At 34.4% G+C, this 21,502-nt stretch overlaps 1 protein-coding gene across 5 annotated transcripts in view; it reads left to right on the top strand.

Moving 5' to 3' along the window:
• The window catches only part of LOC150106665 (uncharacterized), a 272,404-nt gene that overhangs the window by 178,659 nt on the left and 72,243 nt on the right, over nt 1–21,502 (top strand). For all 5 annotated transcript variants that reach the window (XM_090393265.1, XM_090393267.1, XM_090393264.1 and 2 more), the window contains 3 exons: nt 1,909–2,331; nt 17,033–17,191; nt 17,331–17,439. In XM_090393265.1, coding sequence (XP_090249391.1) covers nt 1,909–2,331; nt 17,033–17,191; nt 17,331–17,439 — 691 coding nt within the window. The remainder of the gene's footprint in view (nt 1–1,908; nt 2,332–17,032; nt 17,192–17,330; nt 17,440–21,502) is intronic.

The raw sequence follows: 21,502 nt of genomic DNA on the forward strand, positions 1-21,502 counted from the left end.
CTCTGTCAAAAAACGACGATGTCATACATAGAAAACAACAGTTATATAAGAAAATTTAAAGAAGCTGCTAATATGCTAAAAAACCCAACCCAATGCAATAAAAATCAAGGTTTAATTCTCCAAGTGTGGTCAGCTCTAATAAAAAATCTACCTCAATCTGAGCCCGGACTGTATGAACGAGAACAAGCACACGTGACATCGTCCAGTATTGTTCAACGTGAATAACGTTATATATCTGCATTCTGTTATTTGAGTTTTATGAATAGCCAGACGGTTATGATTTGTATTTATTAATTCTCTTGTTTAAACCTTAAGTTATACTATTTACCCCTGAAGATGTAAATCCTACGATTTACGAAACTTGTCGGGAACTATTATTTCAGTGTTTTATAGAACTGAATAATAATAAAAAAATGTGGTGTAATCACCGAAATACGTCTTCTTCCACAGAATGTTTTTTTTTACCTGTCTGTTGTAATTAATACTTTGTTTATGACACTGACCTACAAAAGGTTATAAACCTCTAGTGCATTAGCACTGCCAGTATGGTAAGGATTTATTTTTTATAGTCCAGGAACCCTGTTCTAGAGACCAAACATAACTTTTCAATTATTTTGTCTACCAGTAAGTAGGGTTGTTGTCTCACACGGGTTAGCTTCCATCTAAAGCCATAAAGGCATCACAGCCCTGTTAGTAGAAAGTGGACACTTCAGCCAGGGTGTGCAAATACTTGAAGAGCTACATTTTATATCCAGTGAAGAAAGTCTCTTAATCTTTAAAGGTGGGTGGACAGGGGTGAAGAGATCTTTTCTCATTAATTTTCTTTGAAGATCTTCTTGTGGTACCTTAATATCATTACTTATAGGATTCCAAAAAAGGCAATTTCTTTTGAAAATTGTTATATATGTTTTGTTTTGTTTTTTATCATAAAATAGATTTTAATTATTTTAAATGCAGTAATATTACTTTTGACGTTCTACGCATGAGCATTCATACATATTTTTTATGATGTTCTACATAATTAATTACATATTTTATTATGTTAATACTATATTTACTTGGAGAAACTGATGTAAAATTATTTTTTTTCAGTGTGCCTCACGTGCCTAAATTTTCCGATAGAATCTTATTCTGAAATGTTTTTTCATCAGCCTTTTCTGTCATGGATATTCATATTTTCTCCTGAGCATTCTTCAGCTTTTATTGTGCCTGTTATCTTCACAACATGCAGCTAGATATCGACATATTATATTGTATTCTGTATTGCTGAACTGAGCATGTTTTTTTTTTTTCTTTCTCTCCCCTCTTAGCTAATATAGCTTTTTGCATGTTAAATTACACAACTACGACTACCTCATCTGGAATGCCAATTTTATTTCATCCTTTCACTCAGTTTTTCTTTTTTCCTTTTTTAATTTTGTCAGTGTTTTATTTCTAGGTTTTTTTTCCCCTTGTGATTTTGTAACAGCTAATTGGCCTAAAAACTTTAAAAGTGCATGTGCATATGAAATTATCACATACACACTGTATCAAGTTGAAGGATAGCTCTAATTTTAAGTCATTTCCAATAAAATCTCTTTTGGTACATACTTTTGCATTTTCTAAGTGATGATGTTTTTATATTTTACTATGAAATGCAAGTTTGTGTTATTATTTTTAATGAAGGAGAAATATATGTTTTTTGCTATATGAGATGTGACATTTATGCACATTGCCATCTTGGTATAAAAATTAAACATTACAAGCAGTAACATTTTGAATGCTTAACATTAAAATATCAGTAGCATTTGTTCTTACTAATTCTTAACTGTGATATGAGTAAAATTGACATTAAGCAATTCCTTGCATGATAATAATTTTTCTGCTATTACTACTTTTTTTGGTGTCGCTGCTGCACTTCTGCCACAGGTAAATGTATCATCTGCATGCCCTGTTGAAATATCTAGCAACAGTCAAGAGATTTGTGTAAACTTAATGTCACATAGTGATATATTAATAGTGAATACTGATCCAAGTGAAAATGAAGTTGGTATTTTTGAACTTGACCTTCAGCCTGGTTATCAAAGTCAGAATTCTTCATCATTGACATGTGACAGTAACAAAAGTTCTGGTGCAACAAATGCTATGCTTTCAACTGAAACAAACAGTGAACATTTGGAGTATGGAACTATTATGGGAGCTAAAGAAGAAGAGAAAGTAGAAAAAGGAAAAAGTGAAATTACTGATAGAAATCGGATATCATCGATTGAGAAGGTCACGGAGGAGATGGAAAAAATGATTCTTGAGCAGTTAGAGGAAGAAGAAAGAAAAAAGAATAGCAGTATCTCTCAGGTGAGTGTATATTTTTGACAGTAAGTGAAAGAATATAAATTTCATCAAGTAATTTTTTTTCTCTTAACAAGTACATCAATTTATAATGCACTGTTTATTTTGTATAATAGTTTGTTTAGATTCAGTTGTCAAGTACTGTAAGTTATCTTAGTAGAATTAAAAAATTACCAACATTTTTTATATATAAAAATGAAATGCATTAGCTTTGAGTCACAGTCACTTGTTATGTTTAGCTAAGTTTGCAGAATTGATCAGCTAAAGCTGTTTCTCAGTGTTAGCAATAAGAAGTTGTGAATCAGCTATTAGCCAGTAATGATACCAGTGGCATTTTTATGAAAAGCAGTCAGACCAACAATGTGAAAATTTATAAAAGCATAAATGAGTGGAAAATATGACTGAAAAACAGAGTATTGAACAGGAAAGTGAATTCATCAAAATTCTTTATCATTCATAGGTTGGTAGAATGTGTTTTGAAGGAATCAGAGCCTCCAGTATGAGAATAAATGTAATGCTAGGAACTTTATTTAATTATTTATATTTTTGTGAAATGTATTTGTTTTTTGCTAATTATACCAATCAGTAGATACATTTCACAAGCACATTTCAAATACATTACTATGGAAATCACTTTGTTAGATAGTTGTAGCTAAATCATCCATAAGGTTTTCATTCTTTGGTGAGTTGACATATAAATCTGCTGCTGCAGAGCTCAAGAAAGAATTTTATGAGCCCTGAAAATTTATTCAAGAATTTCAAGTCTTTAATTAAATGTAACTTTATTTTAAAAATGGATATATGTGTCCATATAACCATACATGTCCATATATAACTTATCTGTTAGTGGATATAGGATTGAATAACGATTTCATTTCTTTTTTTTAGTAATCTTTATAATATCTATTTAAATGTTACTATCACCATTAGTTACTATCCAGGTGACATTATAGCCTAGTATAGTTGATTATTTTGCAGTTCTTCAACAGGTTCTAGAGAATAACATCTAAACTACTTTTCAACTAAAGGTGAGTTAACCAGTTTCATAAGGAAGTTGTTGGGGATTTCCTCTGGAAATTCATATTTTTCATTCCTAAGCTGGTCATAGAATGTGTACAGTTGACAGATTGCACATTGACCTTATAGCCTTAGTTGATTTGGTTCTAATAACAACCAGTGCAGCTTAACTCCTCCTTATGTCCTTAACTCCTCAAATGCAGAAGTTCTCTCATTTATTGCTTATTTATATACAGTGGGTATCCACTTGTTGCAATTGGTTGGGACCTAAAAAATATCTTGAGGTAGCTGAATTTTGTGATCCATGAGCAGTGGGACCAGTTATTTATTTATTTATTGAAGAACATTATCTAAATTGTTGTTTTATGTTGCTATTGTAATGATATATAAAACATACCTTCATAATTCTGCTACTAGTATGTTCTTTCTTGTAGTGATATCAATTGCATTAATATCATTCTTGTTCTAGGTGTTTATCAAAACTTTCCAGCCAGCCAGCCCCCCCCCCCCCCACCCCATACTTATTACTAATAATAATACTTGAAAAAAACAGACACATAAGGAAAGTTAAAATTTATTAACAACTCCTATATATTTTGCTCAATGTAACATGAACATCATTCATGGAGAGAGCAAAAGAATTGATTACAACATTCAAAATGTGAAACACAAGAATGAATCAGACAGCATGAGTATACTTCCATGTGTCTCGGTTGCTGCTTGAGTGAATAGGAGAAAACACTATTAAAATTCTAGTGAACCAGGTATAGTTGTGTAATTAAAAAATAATAATAATAAATAATTCAATAAATAAAAAATTTTAAAAATTAGAACAATTTTTAGAACTTTAATAGTGTTTTCTCCTGTTCACTAAGCTGCATCTCACACACATGGAAGTATACAAATGCTGTTTGACTCATTCTTGTGTTTCACATTTTTAATGTAATTTTGAATGATGTGCATGTGAGTGAAAATATATAGGAGTTAATTCATTTTAATGTGTTAAACAGCTTTTTCAAGTGTTATGTTTTGCTCCATAGGTTTCTATAAAACATCTAGATACTTATTGCTGATGGGTGGTATCAAATATTTGGAAAATCACTGTCTATAAGTGAATGTGACCAATAATTTTTAATGCATATTGTTTTAATACAATATCATCATTTCCCCCCCACACACACACCCAATGCATTCTGGGGAGGGAATGGTGATATTGTTTGTGGATACCCACTACATTCTAAAATCAGTCAATTCCCCCCACCCCACAATATGCTTCAATGAAAAGTTGCCATATACAATTTTTGCCTAAAAAAGTACAAGACAATTTTCTTATACCATCCAAAAACAAGTACAACATGAGATATTTGATTCCTGTGTGGCATAAACGTTAAATTTGACATCCTTTAATAATAAATGTATAGCAGACAGAGTTAGTCATGACAATTATTCATATTAACTCTTTAACACGTTCATTGCCAATCACCCGATATCGCGTGATGCGAGTTCTCACCAAACAGCCGATCACGCGTTATCGCGTGGACGTCGCTATCAAGTAAAAAAAATTTGGCCACCACACGAAATTCCAATTTTCAGCTTGGCAATGAACGTGTTAAAGGACTTACAACAACAAAATTAGTATATGATATGATAATTTATGAATGCTGATATTTCATTTGATTTCAAACCAGCAACCTTTATCCCCTCCAAAAAAAAAATAATAAATAAATAATAATAATAATAAAATAAAAAAGTCATAGAACACATTTCACTGACATTCGCAGAAGCAGTTCAAAATGGCAAGAGACAAAAGAACTAATATCGTGTCATGGCACACTCTAGGATTGGATTTAAAGTTGTTTACAGCCATTGTTTTGAAGGTGGTCTTAAAATAACATCTCCCATATTTTTGATACATTAATGTAACTATACTTATTATTATTCCACGACCTCCATGGAGTCAGACTCATCTAGCGGTTCATTATACCGCACCTTAAATACACTCAAATTCTCTGCAGACACCACCCTCTCAGGCAAGGCATTCCAATCATTCACAACTCTTCATGCAAAAAAACCTGCTTCTCACTCCCTTGCTCACACCCTCCTTTATGCAGCTTCCAGGGACGACCTCTGGTTCTCCACTGATCTCCCACTGTTTTATATAAAAACTCTCCAACATTGATTCTATCTGACATGTAATGCATGTCAGATTTTCCTATCTGCCCCAAGTAGTCCAAGTTGCAGACACATGGCATTTTATGTGTTTCAGGATATGTCAGAAGATTATGTCTTTGAGACTATTTTTTGAGTTGGGTTGGAAACAATGAAGCATCCCCTCAAACCTCAACAAATTCATTGGCATTCATTTATCAATAATTTTATAGGTGATAGATTTAACCACGCTTCTGGCCAAGACTTCTATAGACGTCAAAGTTATCATGGATATGAAGTGCATATTAAAATTTTAATACCATTGATATTACATTGAAATATATGATGGATACGAAGCGTATGAGGATGCGTATTTGATCCATAATGGCTGGTAAGGTGGTTAATACTTTAATTTATTGCTATAGTCACTTTAAATTCATCAGTGGAGTGTTGAGAGATCCAAAGAAGCCATTTTCACATCCAGTAGAATATCAGCAGATTAATAAATTATCATATTTCTTTCATTCTTGTGACATTGTCAATCAGTACTATTAAAAAGTTTGAGCCATTAATGTAAATAATTTAACTATATCAGTCTTATGCTATTCAATCAGACTGAATAAATTTGTCTTTAAAATTTAATCAGAGCCTGTGTAGCTCAGTGGATGTGGCGTTTGCATACCACGGTGCTTGACCGTACGAAGGAAGACTTAGTTTCGAGTCTAGTCGGCGACTAGAGGAAATTTTTCTAAGCCTTTTTTCGACCGGTTCCTGAGTTAGTCGATCTCTGGCACGGGCAAGCGGGTTTTTCGTCCCGTAAACTCAAGAAAATCGACCGTAGAACCCACATTATTTCAGACATTAAATATATTGTGTTAGGGTTAGGAACCACGGGATGGCGGCACATTTGAGCCGTCTCTCTTCACTGTGTACCGTTTAATTAGTGATAGCCTTGGGCCATCTATCTCTGATTGGTACCAGTGGAAATTGAACTGCCCACTCAGTCTCCAAAAGTTAGATAGGGCTAAATGGCCTCGCCTACTCCCGTATACGGGAATAAAAAGGCGTTAGCTGATTTTTTTTTTTTCTTTTTTAAAATTTAATCGTCAAAGTTTATTTGCTGTGGAATGGGTTTATTATTACTGTTGTGATTTACCATTTCATGTAAATGTAATGGTTCTGGTTAATTACTATATTTTGCTATTATTGAGAACAGACTTGGGGAGTGGAGGAGGGAGAGATGGGAAGAAAGAGAGAGAGAGAATTGAGTTTATATTCTAACAGAATAATTGACTATTGCTGTGGTTTTATTCTTATTTTATCATCATCATAAAAATCCTGATGTACCCTTAAGGGATGTACACAGTGGCAAGCTATTAGTGGCTCGCGTGCGCCCTTTGTTAAATGTTTCTCAGATTTACGAGCCCCTTGTTCTTCTTGTTTACTTTTATTATTTTTTTTTTGAAACATATTAAGCGAAAACCTCATGGTTACCTAACAAAAATTAATCTATTCGGCAGTGTGTAGATTATTTGGAATTATTGTTTCAACTCCTCTATTACGAATGCGCTCAAGTTTGAAAATAAAATAAGCGCATGTGCTATCTTTACCCTTCTGGTAGCCAATTGTATGGTAAAACCAGTAGCCAATCAAATGTTTTATAAAAGATTTTATTCTTATTATATTTTGATAGTTAAAAAATGTTTTTCTAAGATAAATTAACACAGTTGATAGTGTTCAAATATTTGATGTTTAGATCATGAAATATTTGTTTAAAATTGATAGCCTTTAGAGGGTGATTTTCCTCTCATACTTTTTGATTGGAATTGTACAAAAGCTGCGTTAATAAAAGTTTTTGTATGAAATACGGCTTTTTTTTTTTTTTTTTTTCCCTCAATGATGCAGCCCTTTGTTAAAATTTCCATAGCTCACCACTGGATGTACAGGATATTATGAAAGTACTACGTGAAGAACTTACATCATTACTAACTTCCTATCAACAATTTTCCTCCAAATCAATCTGTAATCTGTCAAGACCAACATTATCAGATCTTATATTTCTGACTTCTAAGACACTTTTTACTGCATCAATCCACCTATATCTTGGTCTTCCTCTGAGTCTTTTTCCTTCCACCCTGGCAGAGAACAAGAACACTTGTTTTGTTAATCTTTCCTCTCTCTCTCATTGTGTTTAAGTAACTATACCACCTGAGATTAGCTCTGCTAAAATATTCCTGGATGCTAACAATGTTAGGTTCTTTCCTAATATCCTCATTTTTAATATGATATTGCCATTGATGCCATCTGTTCACACCCCTAATCGTTCTCAGGGCTCTCATATCATTGGTCTCTACTCTTTGGTCAAGTGTTTTATTTCTAACCCAGCTGTCAGATCCATAAATTAAAATTGGTTTGAACACTGTCTTGTATACAGCTAATTTAGTGTTTTGACTAATTTCTCTCATTCCATATAAATTTATTCAGTTGATTCTGTTGTCTATTTTTATATTTAATTTACCGTCTTCACAAAAAATTGTGCCTAAGTATCTGAAATGTTTTACTTGTTCTATAGGTTCTCCATTCACGATGCAGTTGATATTTTTAATGTTTCTGCCTATTTTCATTGTCCTGGTCTTGTTATTGCTGATTTCATACCAAATTTATTACAACAGTTATTCAATTTAGTCAGGGAATCTTGCAGATGTGTACTGGATTTATTTAAAAGTATGACATAATCTTCATAAAATAAAGAGCTGACATTAACATCTCCAATTTTGATATCAGGTTTAATACTGCTTTCCTTGATAATGTGATCCATATAGATAATGAATAACGGGGGGGGGGTATGTACATTCTTGTCTGGCACCAGGTATAACATCAAACGTCAATTCTAACTGCTTGATATAATACCCCATAGAACTGTAGCATTTTAAATTGCTTTTCTCCCTGTCATATGTCTTTGCCAGATCTATAAAACGTAAATGCAAATCTTTATTATATTTCCATGATTTCTCAACTATTAGTTTTAAATTGAAAATCTGATTCTGACAGCCTCTATTTGGCCTGAATCCCGCTTGTTCTTCACCAAGCTTCCCTTCCACAATCCTTCTTAAACGTTTCTCAAGTATACTTGTTTGAATTTTACCAGGAACACTCAGGAGGGAAATACATCTATTTTATCTCCCTTTTTGTATATGGGTACTATGAAGTTCTACTCGAATAATAATCTGGAATTTGCCCCTCTGTCCAGGCCTTCTGAAGCAGTGCAGCCACTGCAAAACTTTTATGCCACCATTCTTCGACATTTCTGGTCGAATATCATCTACTCCTGCTGCCTTTCTGCATTTCAGGCTTTTGGTGCTTCTCTATTTCAAGTATGGATATGTATTCCTGGTTGCATGCATTTTGAGTGTTTTCTACCACTATGCTGTCACTGATTGTTTCATTTAGCAATTTTTCAAAGTAATTACTCCATACCTCAAAGATATCTTTTTCTCCAGTTTTCATGTTACCCTTATCATCTCTAATTCCTTTTACAGCATGCTTTCCTCCATTTCTGAGCTTTTTCAACAGCCTCCAGAATATTTTGCCACCTTCCTGATATTTATTTTCTCTGTTCTTGCCAAAGTCTTAAACTTTTGTTTAAGCTAGTTTTACAGTGTTTAGCTTTCTTACATTTGTCTCTGTATTCTCTAGGAGCACAAGCTGACTTATTCACCAGGAACTTCTTTTCCTTCACTGCCTCTTTAACTTTCTGTGTCCAACATGGAGATTCTGATTTTTCTATCCTTGCAGACAACTTCACCACATGCCTCTCTGGCTGAATCAGTCAATGTTTTCTGCAGGACTTGTCATTGAATCTCCAAGGTTTTGTTCCTGTTCTCAAACTGTTTCATTTTTTCTTGAATAATGTTCGTGTATTTTAGTCTACAGTTCACAACTGAGAGCTGGTCAACTTTTATTTGCTTTAAAACTTTGTGTGTTCTTCTTTTCATGAGAATCAGTTTTATCCTGCTCAAGACTGAATGGTGATCACTTCCAATTTCAAATCCTCTGTACACTCTAGTGTCCTGCACCAGTGAGAAAACATCACTATCAACAATAACATAGTCAATGAGGCTTTTCTTATTCCTTGTCTCTTCTCCCCATGTGAATTTATGCATATTTTTATGTTGGAACATTGTATTAGTAATAACCAGTCCATGTCCTGAGCAGAAATCCAACAGGTATTTGCCATTATTATTAGCTTTGCTCTTTTCTCCAAATTTTCCCAAAATATTTTTGTATGTCTGACAATCATTTCCTACTCTGCTATTTAGATCCCCAACAAGGACACCAACTTTTCCTTTTTCATTGTGTCAGTTGCTTTCTCTAAAGCCTCAAAAAATTCCTCCACTTCTGTTTTAATAGAACCTTTTGTGGGACCATAGAATAAGTCTCATTGTCCAGTTCCCTATTCTGATATATGCCACTTCACTGTACTTGAGACTGCCTGCCATTTAAGAAGATCTGCCTCGTATTTAGTGTTGAATACTATAGCTATTCCTTCTTTTCCCTGATTGTTATTGCCTGAATATAACATTTTGTATTTATTGCTTAGAAAGATCTCTCCAGTTTTTGTTTTGTTTGTTTCAGTCACCCTATTATGTCAGTCTGGTACTTATCCAATTCCTCAGCCAGCTCCATTTCTTTGCCATTCAGACTTATTATGTTGATAGTACCAATCTTATACTCTGTGATGTTGAGTTGGGGTGTGTTTCAAGATTTGCAGTAGCTGATTTTTTGTGTTTGTCCCCTAATTCCTTGGTGAAAATAATGGGTCCAAGTTTAACCAGGTGATGCCCCCAGCCAGCATGAAATTCTGTCATGTTGTACCATCATTTTGTTTGTGGTTTAAGCCAATAAGAGTATACAATTTGGTTGGCTAAATCCCAAATTGCCAGCCCATCCTCATTCATTCAGTATCTAGTTAGATACTTAACAGGGTGTACTATAAGAAGGTGAGGATTGTATATTAGGTCAGAAATCCTGGTCGGTTCTCAGCATTCCTTTCAAGGCTGTGTGGAGGTCTCCTCTCAGTTATACAGTTTTGACCCTTAAGCACCCAATAGTTATTTTAATATTACCAAAATAAGGTTAATAGCAATGTGGAACTTTTATCTTATTATTATTGTTTTTAACCATGAGGATTTTTTATCAACTGTATAATTAATTAGAATGGGTTAACTTAAAGATATACAAGCGTCATCTTATCAGATATGAGGGGGTACCCAAAAATAACTGGAATCCTAACTTGATGCACACACATTTTCTAATTACAGATGTTGCTACTCGGTATTGTGTGTGTCTGCAGTTTTCGTTGCCAGTCTGCTTTTTTTTTTTTTTCATTAGTGCTTACAAGCAAGTTTGGTGATTTTGTGATGACTGACCACAAGGAACAGAGAGAGTGTGTGTGAAAACTGCACTGAAACTATTGTTATGCTTCACGAGCCTTTTAAGACAATGCTTTGATGAAATGCAGGTCTACAAATGGTTTTCTCATTTCAAAAATGGGGAGGACATGTCATTTGAAGACCAACTACGATCTGGCTAACTTTCGACAAGTAGAAATGATGAAAACATTGAAAAGGTTTGCCAGGTAATCAGTGAAGATCGTTGAAAGACCATGAGCAAGTTTCTGAAGAGACGAATTTGCTGGAGTTTGTGCAGTGAATTTTAACAAAAGATTTGCAAATGAAATATGTGTCTGCAAAATTTGTGCCTGTTTTTTTTTTTTTTTTTCCTTGCCAAATTGGCAGAGACACTTGTGCTAATCTTTCCTCTTCCATTCTGTTTATGTGACTGTATCACCTGGTATTAGCTCTGCTAACAGTGACTAGTTCTTTCCTAATATCCTCATTTTTAATATGATACTGTTACTGATGCCATCTGTGGTTTGCAGTGTTTGATCAACTGTTTTATTTCTAACCCAGCTCTCAGATCCATGAGTTAAAATTTGTTTGAGCACTGTCTTATAAACTATTCGTTTAGTATTTTGACTAATTTCTCTTTTATTCCACATAAATTTTTTCTGTTGTCTATTTCCTTATTTAATTTGACATCTTCACTAAAAATTGTTCCTAAATAACTGAAATGTTTTGCTTGTTTTATAGGTCCTGTGTTCAGGATGCTGTTGATATAATCAATATTTCTGCCTATTTTCATTATCTATTTATTTTATTTTATTTATTTATTTTTTGTTGCTTTTCATACCAAGTTTGTTATGGCACTTGTTCAATTTATACAGGGAACCCTACAGATGTGGACAGGATTTTTATAGAAGTATAACATCTGCACAAAGTAAAGAGCTGAGATTAACATCACCAATTTTGATATTAGCTTTCATATCACTTTACTCCATAATGTGATTCATCTATATGGATGAATCACATTTTGGAGATTTTGAATAACATGAAGATAATGTGCACCCTTGTTGCACACTTGATTTAACATCAAACCATCTTCCTGTACCTCCTTCAATTCTACCTACTGACTAAAAATTCAAATAGAGACTATATATTGCTTGATACATGTCCATTTACACCATATCATTTATGACAAGATGCCTTTGTCAGATCTATAAAACTTATATGCAGATCCTTTTTATCTTCCCATGATTTATTTCACCTTAAGACTAATAGTTGAGAAATCAACTAATAGTTGATTTCTCAACTATTAGTCTTAAGGTGAAAATCTCTGTTTGGCCTGAATCCAGCTTGTTCTTCACCAAGCTTCCCTTCTACATTTTTTCTTGGCTATTTCTCAAATATACTTACATAAATATTACCAGGAACACTCAGTGAGGAAATATCTCTGTATTTACATTGTTTTATTTCCCTTTTTATAGATGGGCACTATGAGAGCTCTACTCCACTCATCCAGATTGACCCTCTGACCAGGCCTTCTGAATTATGCAGTGCACTTTCCATGTTTGAGCATTTTTGGTTAGATGTCATCTACTCCAGCTTGCCTTTCCACATTTCAGGTTTTTAAGGGCTTTTTTACTTCAAGCGTGGATATGTATTCTTGATTGCATTCCTGTTGAGTGTTTTCTACCACCACTGGGTTGTCACTGCTTGTTTCATTTAGCAATCGTTCAAAGTAATTACTCCATACATCTAGAATATCTTTATCATCATCATGCCACCTTTACCATTTCTGATTCCTTTTATGGCTCTTTCCTCCATTTCTAAGTTTTTTCAATAGCCTCCTGAATATTTTGACAGCTTCCTGATATTTATTTTCTATGTTCTTACCAAAGTGTTTCCATGACTTTTAGCTATGTTTACACATTCCTTTGCTTCTCTCTCTCTCTCTCTCTACTATATATTATATATATATGTGTGTGTGTGTGTGTATACACACACACACACTTTAAGATTGCAATCTATGTTACTTGCCAGGCACTTTCAATACTCTTTCTTCTTTTCCTTGATTACCTCTTTAATTTCTTGAGTCCATGATGGAGTTCTTTTTTTTTTTTTTCCCTCTATCCTTGCAGACTACCTCACCACATGCCTCCCTCTCTGACTGAATCAATGAATGTTTTCTTCAGGGTTTGCCACTAAATCTCCAATGTTTGGTTCCTGTTTTCACTCTTTCTTTTTTTTAAAAAAAATAATGTGTGTGTATTTTAATCTACAGTAAACCGCTGAAAGCAGCACAACTTTGATTTGTTTTAAAACTTTCTCACACACACTTTTCAATATGAAATTTAGTTTTATCCTACTCAATACTAAATGGCGATCTTCAAATTTCAGATCTTCTGTATACTCTTTTGTCCTGAACCAGTGGGAAAACATCACTATCAACAATAAGATAGCCAATGAGACTATTTTTATTTCTTGCATTATCTCTCCATGTGAATTTATGCACATTTTGTTGGAACATGGTGTTAGTAATAACTAATCCATGTCCTGAAGAAAAATCTCTCAGGTACTTACCATTATTATTAGCTTTACCTTTTTTCCAAATTTCCCAAAAAGATTTCTGTATGTCTGATAATTGTTTCCTTCTCTGCTTTTTTTGTGATAGCAGTCTTTTCTAACTTCTCAAAAAATTCCTATTTCTTCTTTAGTAGAACTTTCTCTGAGATCATAGGCACAAATAAATCTCATTGTCCAGTTCCCTATTCTGATATTTGTCCACATCACTCTTCTTGATATTGACTGCTATTCAAGATTTTCTTCATATTTAGCGTTGAATATTATAGCTATTCCTTTCTTTTGATTATTGCTTGAATGTAACATTTGTATCTGTTACTAAGTTTTTGTCTTCTTTGTTTCATTCACACCTATTATGTCAACCTGGTACTTATCCATTTCTTTTCCATTGATGCTTCTTATGTTGATTGTACCAATCTTTATCTCTGCTGATGTTAAGTTGGGATGTGTTTTGGGATTTGCTCAAGTGGCTAACTTTGTGCTACTCTTTGCCCTGATTCTCTGATGAAAACAATGAGTTTAACTGGGCAATGTCCCAGCTGGCATGAAATTCTGCCATGTTGTACCACATTCATTCAGTATCCAGGTGGATACCTGATAGGGCTCCACCAGGAGGAGGTGAGGAGTGGACATTAGATCAGATATCCCAGTCATTTCTCTGCATTCTTCTCCTTCTAGTTTTATAGATTGGATCCTTAAGCATCCCCTATTCTAATTATGTATATTGTTGTTATTATTATTACAAGAGACCTTCAGTGTCTTGTAATAATAAGTCTCTTTGTCACAAGTGTTCATTCTCTTTGGAGGTGATGGATTCACTCACATTATCTGCACTCACCACCTCCAATGGTAAGTTGTTCTGGTCATGCACCACCTCTTTTTTTATTGCATTAATTTTCAACTTAACACTCATTTGCACTCTCTTCTCCTATCCCCCTCTCCACTGTATATGCATCACCTCAGAAAACAAAAAAACAAATCTGCATGCAGAAATTCAGATGGGAGGTCTTAGCAAAGCCTCATAAAGAGGCAAATGACTTCCTTATTCCTTGCATGTCAATGTTCATTTCTGCATTGTAGTTATCTGGGTTGTATTTGCAATTTTTGCTGTATGGCTCTGAACTTCCTATCTATTAAAACTTCAAGATCCATAGCCTAGCCAGTTCAATGTAATGTAATGTTATGCACACCAAAGTGCATAACATTACATTTACTAACTTTGAACTGACAGCCATTTTCACAAGCCACAATTCAAATCGTTCTGCAGTTATATTGTATGTCAGTTGCATTCCCAATTACTCTATCTTTGCATCATGAACAAAAATAGCATATGTCTCTGTCAAATCCTTCCCCAATGTCATTAATGTAAAGACTGAATAACAATGGATTAAGGACTAATTCCTGGAGTATGCTACTGGTCACCTTAAATTTTGCAAACTCACATCCTCTGTACCCCATTTTTTGATATCTCAGTGGCCATCCTCTTATCCACATTAATAGTTTATAATTTCAATCCCATATCCTCAACTTATTCAACAACTTTCCATGCTTTATCTTGTCAAAAGCTTTAGCAAAATCCAAAAGTATTATAGTGTATACGTTACCTGTGTCTAACTTAATGTTAACATTATTTCAAAATGTGAGCAAGTTGCTCAAACATAATCTTTCCTTAGTAAAGGAATGCTGTTTATTGCAAAGTATAGACCCATTTCTGTATCTAAGCTCTAACCAACTTTTCCAAAATCTTCACCACCCTTGGTGAAATGCGATAATTATTATACATTCTTTCTACTCTTGTGCTGAGATTCAAATTATACAACCAGGTCAAAGGCACAGCCAGCCAAACTGAATACTCTTTTAGCATCTGTACTATATCTCATCAGCTCGTTTTGCCAAATTCTTATTTTTTATGCAGCAGCTTTATACCTCCATCTGAGTTTCCTCATCTCCAGTATAGAGGTAGCAAAATGGGCACTCATTAGTTGAACAATCTCTTCTGCAACTAGCATCCACATAACACCCTTATTCAGAAGAATCATTCTTTTACATTCATTCTTCCTTTTACTTGTAACATAGCAATAGAATTCTTTGGGTTGTCTTTAGAGTCAGTTTCTTTTCATACACAGCTTTCTGTACAATAGTTGCAACACCTCTGCCTTATAATTTTCATAACTGACATCATCATCCTAATGCACTCAGTTTCCTTCTGTGGCATTTTTTTTTCTTTTTTTAATTTCATAAGTGAAATTTTAAAAAAGTGTGAAATAACAGTGAAATGGATGCACAATAAGATTAAGATTGCACATCCATTTCACTCCCACCCTGTTTATTCTTCCAACTCTACGGGCACATTCCAATATTGCATGGGAAGTATTAAAAAAATATTTCCCATACATTTCTGCTATTCTCCTCAGTTTATCATAATTTCCTGCTTTGTAGTCCAGTATGTAATATTTTGCAAATGGAATATCCATACACTTAGCTACTTTCCAGGCCATTATAGCATGATCACTGTCACCAGCTGGAAGCAGAACAACGACATTTTTAACTAAAATCTCTTTCTCTCTCTCTCTCTCCCCTTATGAGATTTAATACTGTTTGACCTCAAGTTCCTTTTATTATTATTATTTGACACCTCCAGGGAGTCCAAAGACTCATCGAGGGAGAGTGTGCCAACAGCATCGAACGATTGGTCCCCCTTCCAACTACTAACCGTGCTCAAACTTACTTAACTGAGCCATTAGTAGCAGAGACTTTACCAATCGACCAACCTTTGCCGGCTCAAACTTACTTAACTGAGCCATTAGTAGCAGAGACTTTACATCGACCAACCTTTGCCGGCAAAGGTTGGTCGATTGGTAGAGCCTTCTATCACTTGCTGCTTAAGGAAGATATTTCACAACAGCTGAATAAATTTGTCTTCATTCTTCTCATGAGATTTTGCTTCTACTTACTCAATCAAAGTCACCCACGAAGATTAATTGTTTAGTACCCATTAGTTTTAATTGATAGTGCATTCCATCATTAAATACCATGTATTTGATCTTGTTATACTCTTTCTCACACCATATGGCTCCAAATTTACTGCTACATAGACAGTTGTTACTAATATTGCAATCATAGCCTTCTGCCCTAACTGCACTGAGATCATCTGATATCATTAGAATCATGCTCCTCCTATTCTGTCTATCTTTCCTAAAAATACTGTACCTTTTTCACTCAGTACCACTGTATGTCTGCTTCTGAGGGCTAGGTATCACTAATGCTAATAATCTGAGTCCACAATGTATTCACCAAGGGAGCAAACTCTACTCCTTTATTCCTGACTACTCCTCTGTTCCATACATAAGTTGCCTCCATGCTTTTTGTATACTCACCTTTATAGTCTCCATAACCCATTTCTACAACTTTCAAATTCCTGTTCATATCTAATGCTACATATATTTATATAGACATTCTTGTACACACTTAATAAGTTTGAACCAGACAAGCACATGATCATTCTTTCATCATAATCACCGCTATGATTAAGAATGTATTTAAAAATTTTTTTTTTACAGTTTTCCACAGCTCCTGATGTCCAGGATATTTCATTAGACCTAATGCAAGGAGATGAAATTTTTGTAGATGATTTTGATATTCTTCCTCGACAGTTAGAGCCGCCTAAAGAAAAACCCCCACCACCTCCAGCATTAGATGAGGGGAAGTTGAAAGAAAAGGTAATTTGGTTAACTGATTCAATGAAATTACTTATACTAAGCTGCATTTTAAATTGTTAGATGAAATATGCAATTTGATTTTCTCCAGATTACTTGCTTGCTGAATTTTCTACCGGTGATATTGTTTGCAATTTTACAGACAGCTTCATTAGTGCGAGTCAATTCTACAAAACGGATAAAGAAAGAGTTGTGGAAAAGACGTTCTAACTTTTTGGGAATCGATCCCAGTGAAGCTGTAATTGATCCTGGTATGTTTCTTATGAAATTTTATATCTTTATATTTTTTCTTGGAAGCATAAATTCTTATTGTTATGAGATGTGTCAATTTTTTTTTTTTTTTTTTTTTTTTTTTTTTTATTCATTGATGATTAGGATTTTGTTGAAATTATATACTTGAATTAATTACAAAATGGTCATTAAAAACATTCGGGGGAGGATGGAGAGAGAACTTTGCATCACACTGCTGCTGGGGTAAAACAGTTCAGTTTTACTAAGTAGCCACTGAACATAAAGTTGGTAATTCATTAATTTGCAGCTCTAAGAATATTTTGGCTTTGACTAAAAATTGTGGTGTGCCTGGAAGGTTTTAGATATATTTCTCAACAAAGTCCACCAAAAAAATTAAAAAACTTCTATATTTGTAGCTAAATTAATTTTTTTAGTATAATAGCAATAGCAGCACTTCTGTAGTGCAGTCAGTAGTGGCATTGTCCTTCCATTGGAAAGATTTTGTTTTGTCTTTCTGCCTACTTCTCATGGGACGTTTGTAACTCTGCATGAACTCAATAAACTAGCCTTGAACAGAAGCTTGATTTATCGAGCTCACACAGTTTCCAGTCCCTATTTTTCCCTTCCAAAAAAGTCCATGTTTTTGTGAGAACATAGATTTTATTCTTCCCTTAAAAGCAAAACAACCAGATTGCTAGCTACATAGATAGGATTAACTACCCTGATATTATTACATTATCAAAATTAAACCAAGTTACTCGCACTTAGCAGATCATAGAACTTAATACATAAAGGAAGAAGTAATAGTATGCGAAGTATAATATCAAAGAAATCTCATTTGCTTAGCAGTAATTACATGGCAAAAAATTAATCCATCAAACTATTCAGAAAGACTTCCAGGGAATCAAGAACTCATCAAGGGAGGCCATACTATTTGCACCACCTGTCATACTTATTTTTGAATTCATTCACACATCCAATGATGATCCATTCCAATCACACACTACTCTATGAGAGAGAAATTTAACCCTAACTTCCTTCTTGACAGCATTCATTTTCAACTTCCATGGATGCCCTTGCCTCCTTTCCCCACCCTCCATAAAATGAAAAAATTCCATCTATTGAAATTCTGTATAACCCTGTCAGAAGTTTGTAAGTCTCAATCATATCACCCCTCTTTATTCTGTTTGCTAGTGTCTGCAGTTTTAGTTTTGCACTCTTTCCACCATATCAGAATCACCATGGAAACCAGGAGACCAGACCTGTGCACAGTAGTGCAAGTGAGGTCTTATCAAGGCCATGTAAAGAGCAAAATGACTTCCTTATCTTTACTTGTCAAGGTTTGTTTCAGCATTAAAATTATTCTCTGAGTTTTATTTACAGTTTTTGCTATATGATCCTTGAACTTCCAATTACTGTTTACTAAAACTCCAAAATCCCTAGCCTCATCAGTTTCTTCAAGCATAATCCCACCATTACAATATGACATTGGATATCTAATTACACCAAAGTGCATGACTTTACATTTAACATTGAAATGACAGCCATTTTCACATGCCCACAATTTCAGCCTATTCAAATCATTCTGCAAGTACTGCATATCAGCAGCACTCCTGATTACCCTACTTATCTTTGCATCTCAGCAAATAGTTGTATGTCACATGTCAAATCCTTTCTAATATCATTAATTGTAGATTGAATAACAATGAACCAAGAATTGATTCTCGAGGTACGCCACTTGTTACCTTGAATTCACCCCTTCATGAACCACTTTTTGATATCTGTCAGTCAGCCATCCTCTTATCCATGCCAATATTTATAATCCAATCCCATATTCTCTGTCAAGATCGCAAAATCCAAAACTTTCACAGTGTATCCATTCCCCTTGTCTAACTCAGTGGTAAAATTATTATAGAATGTGAGCAAGTTACTAAAACATGACTTTCCCTTAGTAAACTGTCATTGCAAAGTACAGATTTTCAGTCAATTCCATTTCTGAATGTGAGTCCTAACCAACTTTTCCAAAATCTTCACGAACACTAATGAGATACTGATTAGTTGATACTTTGGTACTTACATTTGGTACTTTGCACCACTCGAGATATATATATATATCTTGTCTTAATGTGTTAGGCTCATTGGCTTGTCATGGCTGAGTAACTTGGTTTCATATAAACCTCATCATCATCATCATATTCCTGACATGTACCCTCACGGGGTGTACAGGATATGATAGTACTACATGGAAAATTTACATCATTACTAACTTCCTATCTACAATTTTCCTCCAAATCAGTCTAGAGGAAACCTGTCAAGACTCCAACATTATCAGATCTTATATTTTCCTCTAAGGCACTTTGTACCGTATCAATCCACCTATATCTTGGCCTTCCTCTGAGTCATTTTATTGCCGACCTGGTAGAGAACACTTGTTTTGCTAATCTTTCCTCGCCCATTCTGTTTAAGTGACCATACCACCTGATATTAGCTCTGCTAACGCATACCCGGATGCTGACAATGTCAAGTTCTTTCCTGATATCCTCGTTTTTAATATGATATTGCCATTGATGCCATCTGTTCATGCCTCTAATCTTTCTCAGGACACTCATATCTGCGGTCTCTAGTCTTTGGTCAAGTGTTTTACTTCTGACCCAGCTCTCAGATCCATAAGTTGAACACTGTCTTGTATACAGCTAATTTAGTGTTCCGACTAATTTCTCTCTTATTCCATATGAATTTATTCAATTGACTGCCTAACCATACCAGCTTTGTTGATTCTGTTGTCTATTTCCATATTTAATTTACCATCTTCAGTAAAAATCATGCCTAAGTTGCTGAAATGTGTTACTTGTTCCACAGGTTCCCCATTCACAACACAGTTGACATTTTCAACAATTCTACCTATTTTCATTGTCTTTGTCTTTTTAATGCTGACCTTCATGCCATATCTATTACAACAGTTATTCGATTTTGACAGGAAATCTTGTAAACTTATAGCAGATTTATTTAGAAGTATAACATCATCCTCATGAAGCAAAGAGCTGACATTAACATCTCCAATTCTGATATCATGTTTAATACCACTTTCCTTCATAATGTGATCCATATAGATAATGAATAACAGAGGGGATAATGTACATCCTTGTCTCACACCATATTTAACATTAAACCATCTTCCTGTACTTCCTTCAATTCTAACTGCTGACATATAACTCAAAGACTAAGTATTGTTGATATAATGCCCCATTGACACCATATAATAACTGTATGGTATTGAATAGCTTTTCTTTTGGCACCTTGTCATATGCCTTTTCCAGATCGACAAAACTTACATACAGATCTTTGTTATATTCCCATGCTTTCTCAACTATTTGTCGTAAAGTGAAGATCTGATCCTGACATCCTCTATTTGGCCTGAAATCCAGCTTGTTCTTCACCAAGCTTTTCTTCCACAATTCTTCTCAACCGTTTCTCAAGTATACTTGCATAAATCTTGCCAGGAACACTCAGTAGGGAAATATCTCTGTAATTCTTGCATTCAGTTTTATTTCCCTTTTTATATATGGGTACTATGAGAGCTCTACTCCCATCATCGGGAATTCGTCCTTCTGTCCAGGCTTTCTGAACTATGAAGTGCAGCCATTGTAAGACTTTTATACCAGTATACTTCAGCATTTCTGGTCGAATATCATCTACTCCTGCTGCCTTTCCACATTTCAAGCCTTTGATGGCTTTTTCTACTTCAAGTATGGATATCTATTCCTGACCGCATGCCTGGTCAGTGTTTTTTACCACTGTGCTATCATCACTGCTTGTTTCTTTTAGCAGTTTTTCAAAGTAATTACCCCATACTCCAAGGATATCTTTTTCTCCTGTTTTCATGTCACCTTTTCTCCATTTCTAAACTTCAACAACCTCCAGAATATCTTACCACCTTCTTGATATTTATTTTCTATGTCCTTACCAAAGTCTTCCCATGACTTTTGTTTAGCTAGTTTTACTGAATATTGAGCTTTCCTACATTTGTCTCTGTATTCTCTAAGAGCAAAAGCCGACTTATTTGCGAATAACTTTTGATATGCT

This window comes from Typopeltis vanoorti, chromosome 5 (assembly GCF_054136105.1).
Source record: "Typopeltis vanoorti isolate ZY-2024b chromosome 5, IOZ_Tvanoo_1.0, whole genome shotgun sequence".
Taxonomy (NCBI): domain Eukaryota; kingdom Metazoa; phylum Arthropoda; class Arachnida; order Uropygi; family Thelyphonidae; genus Typopeltis; species Typopeltis vanoorti.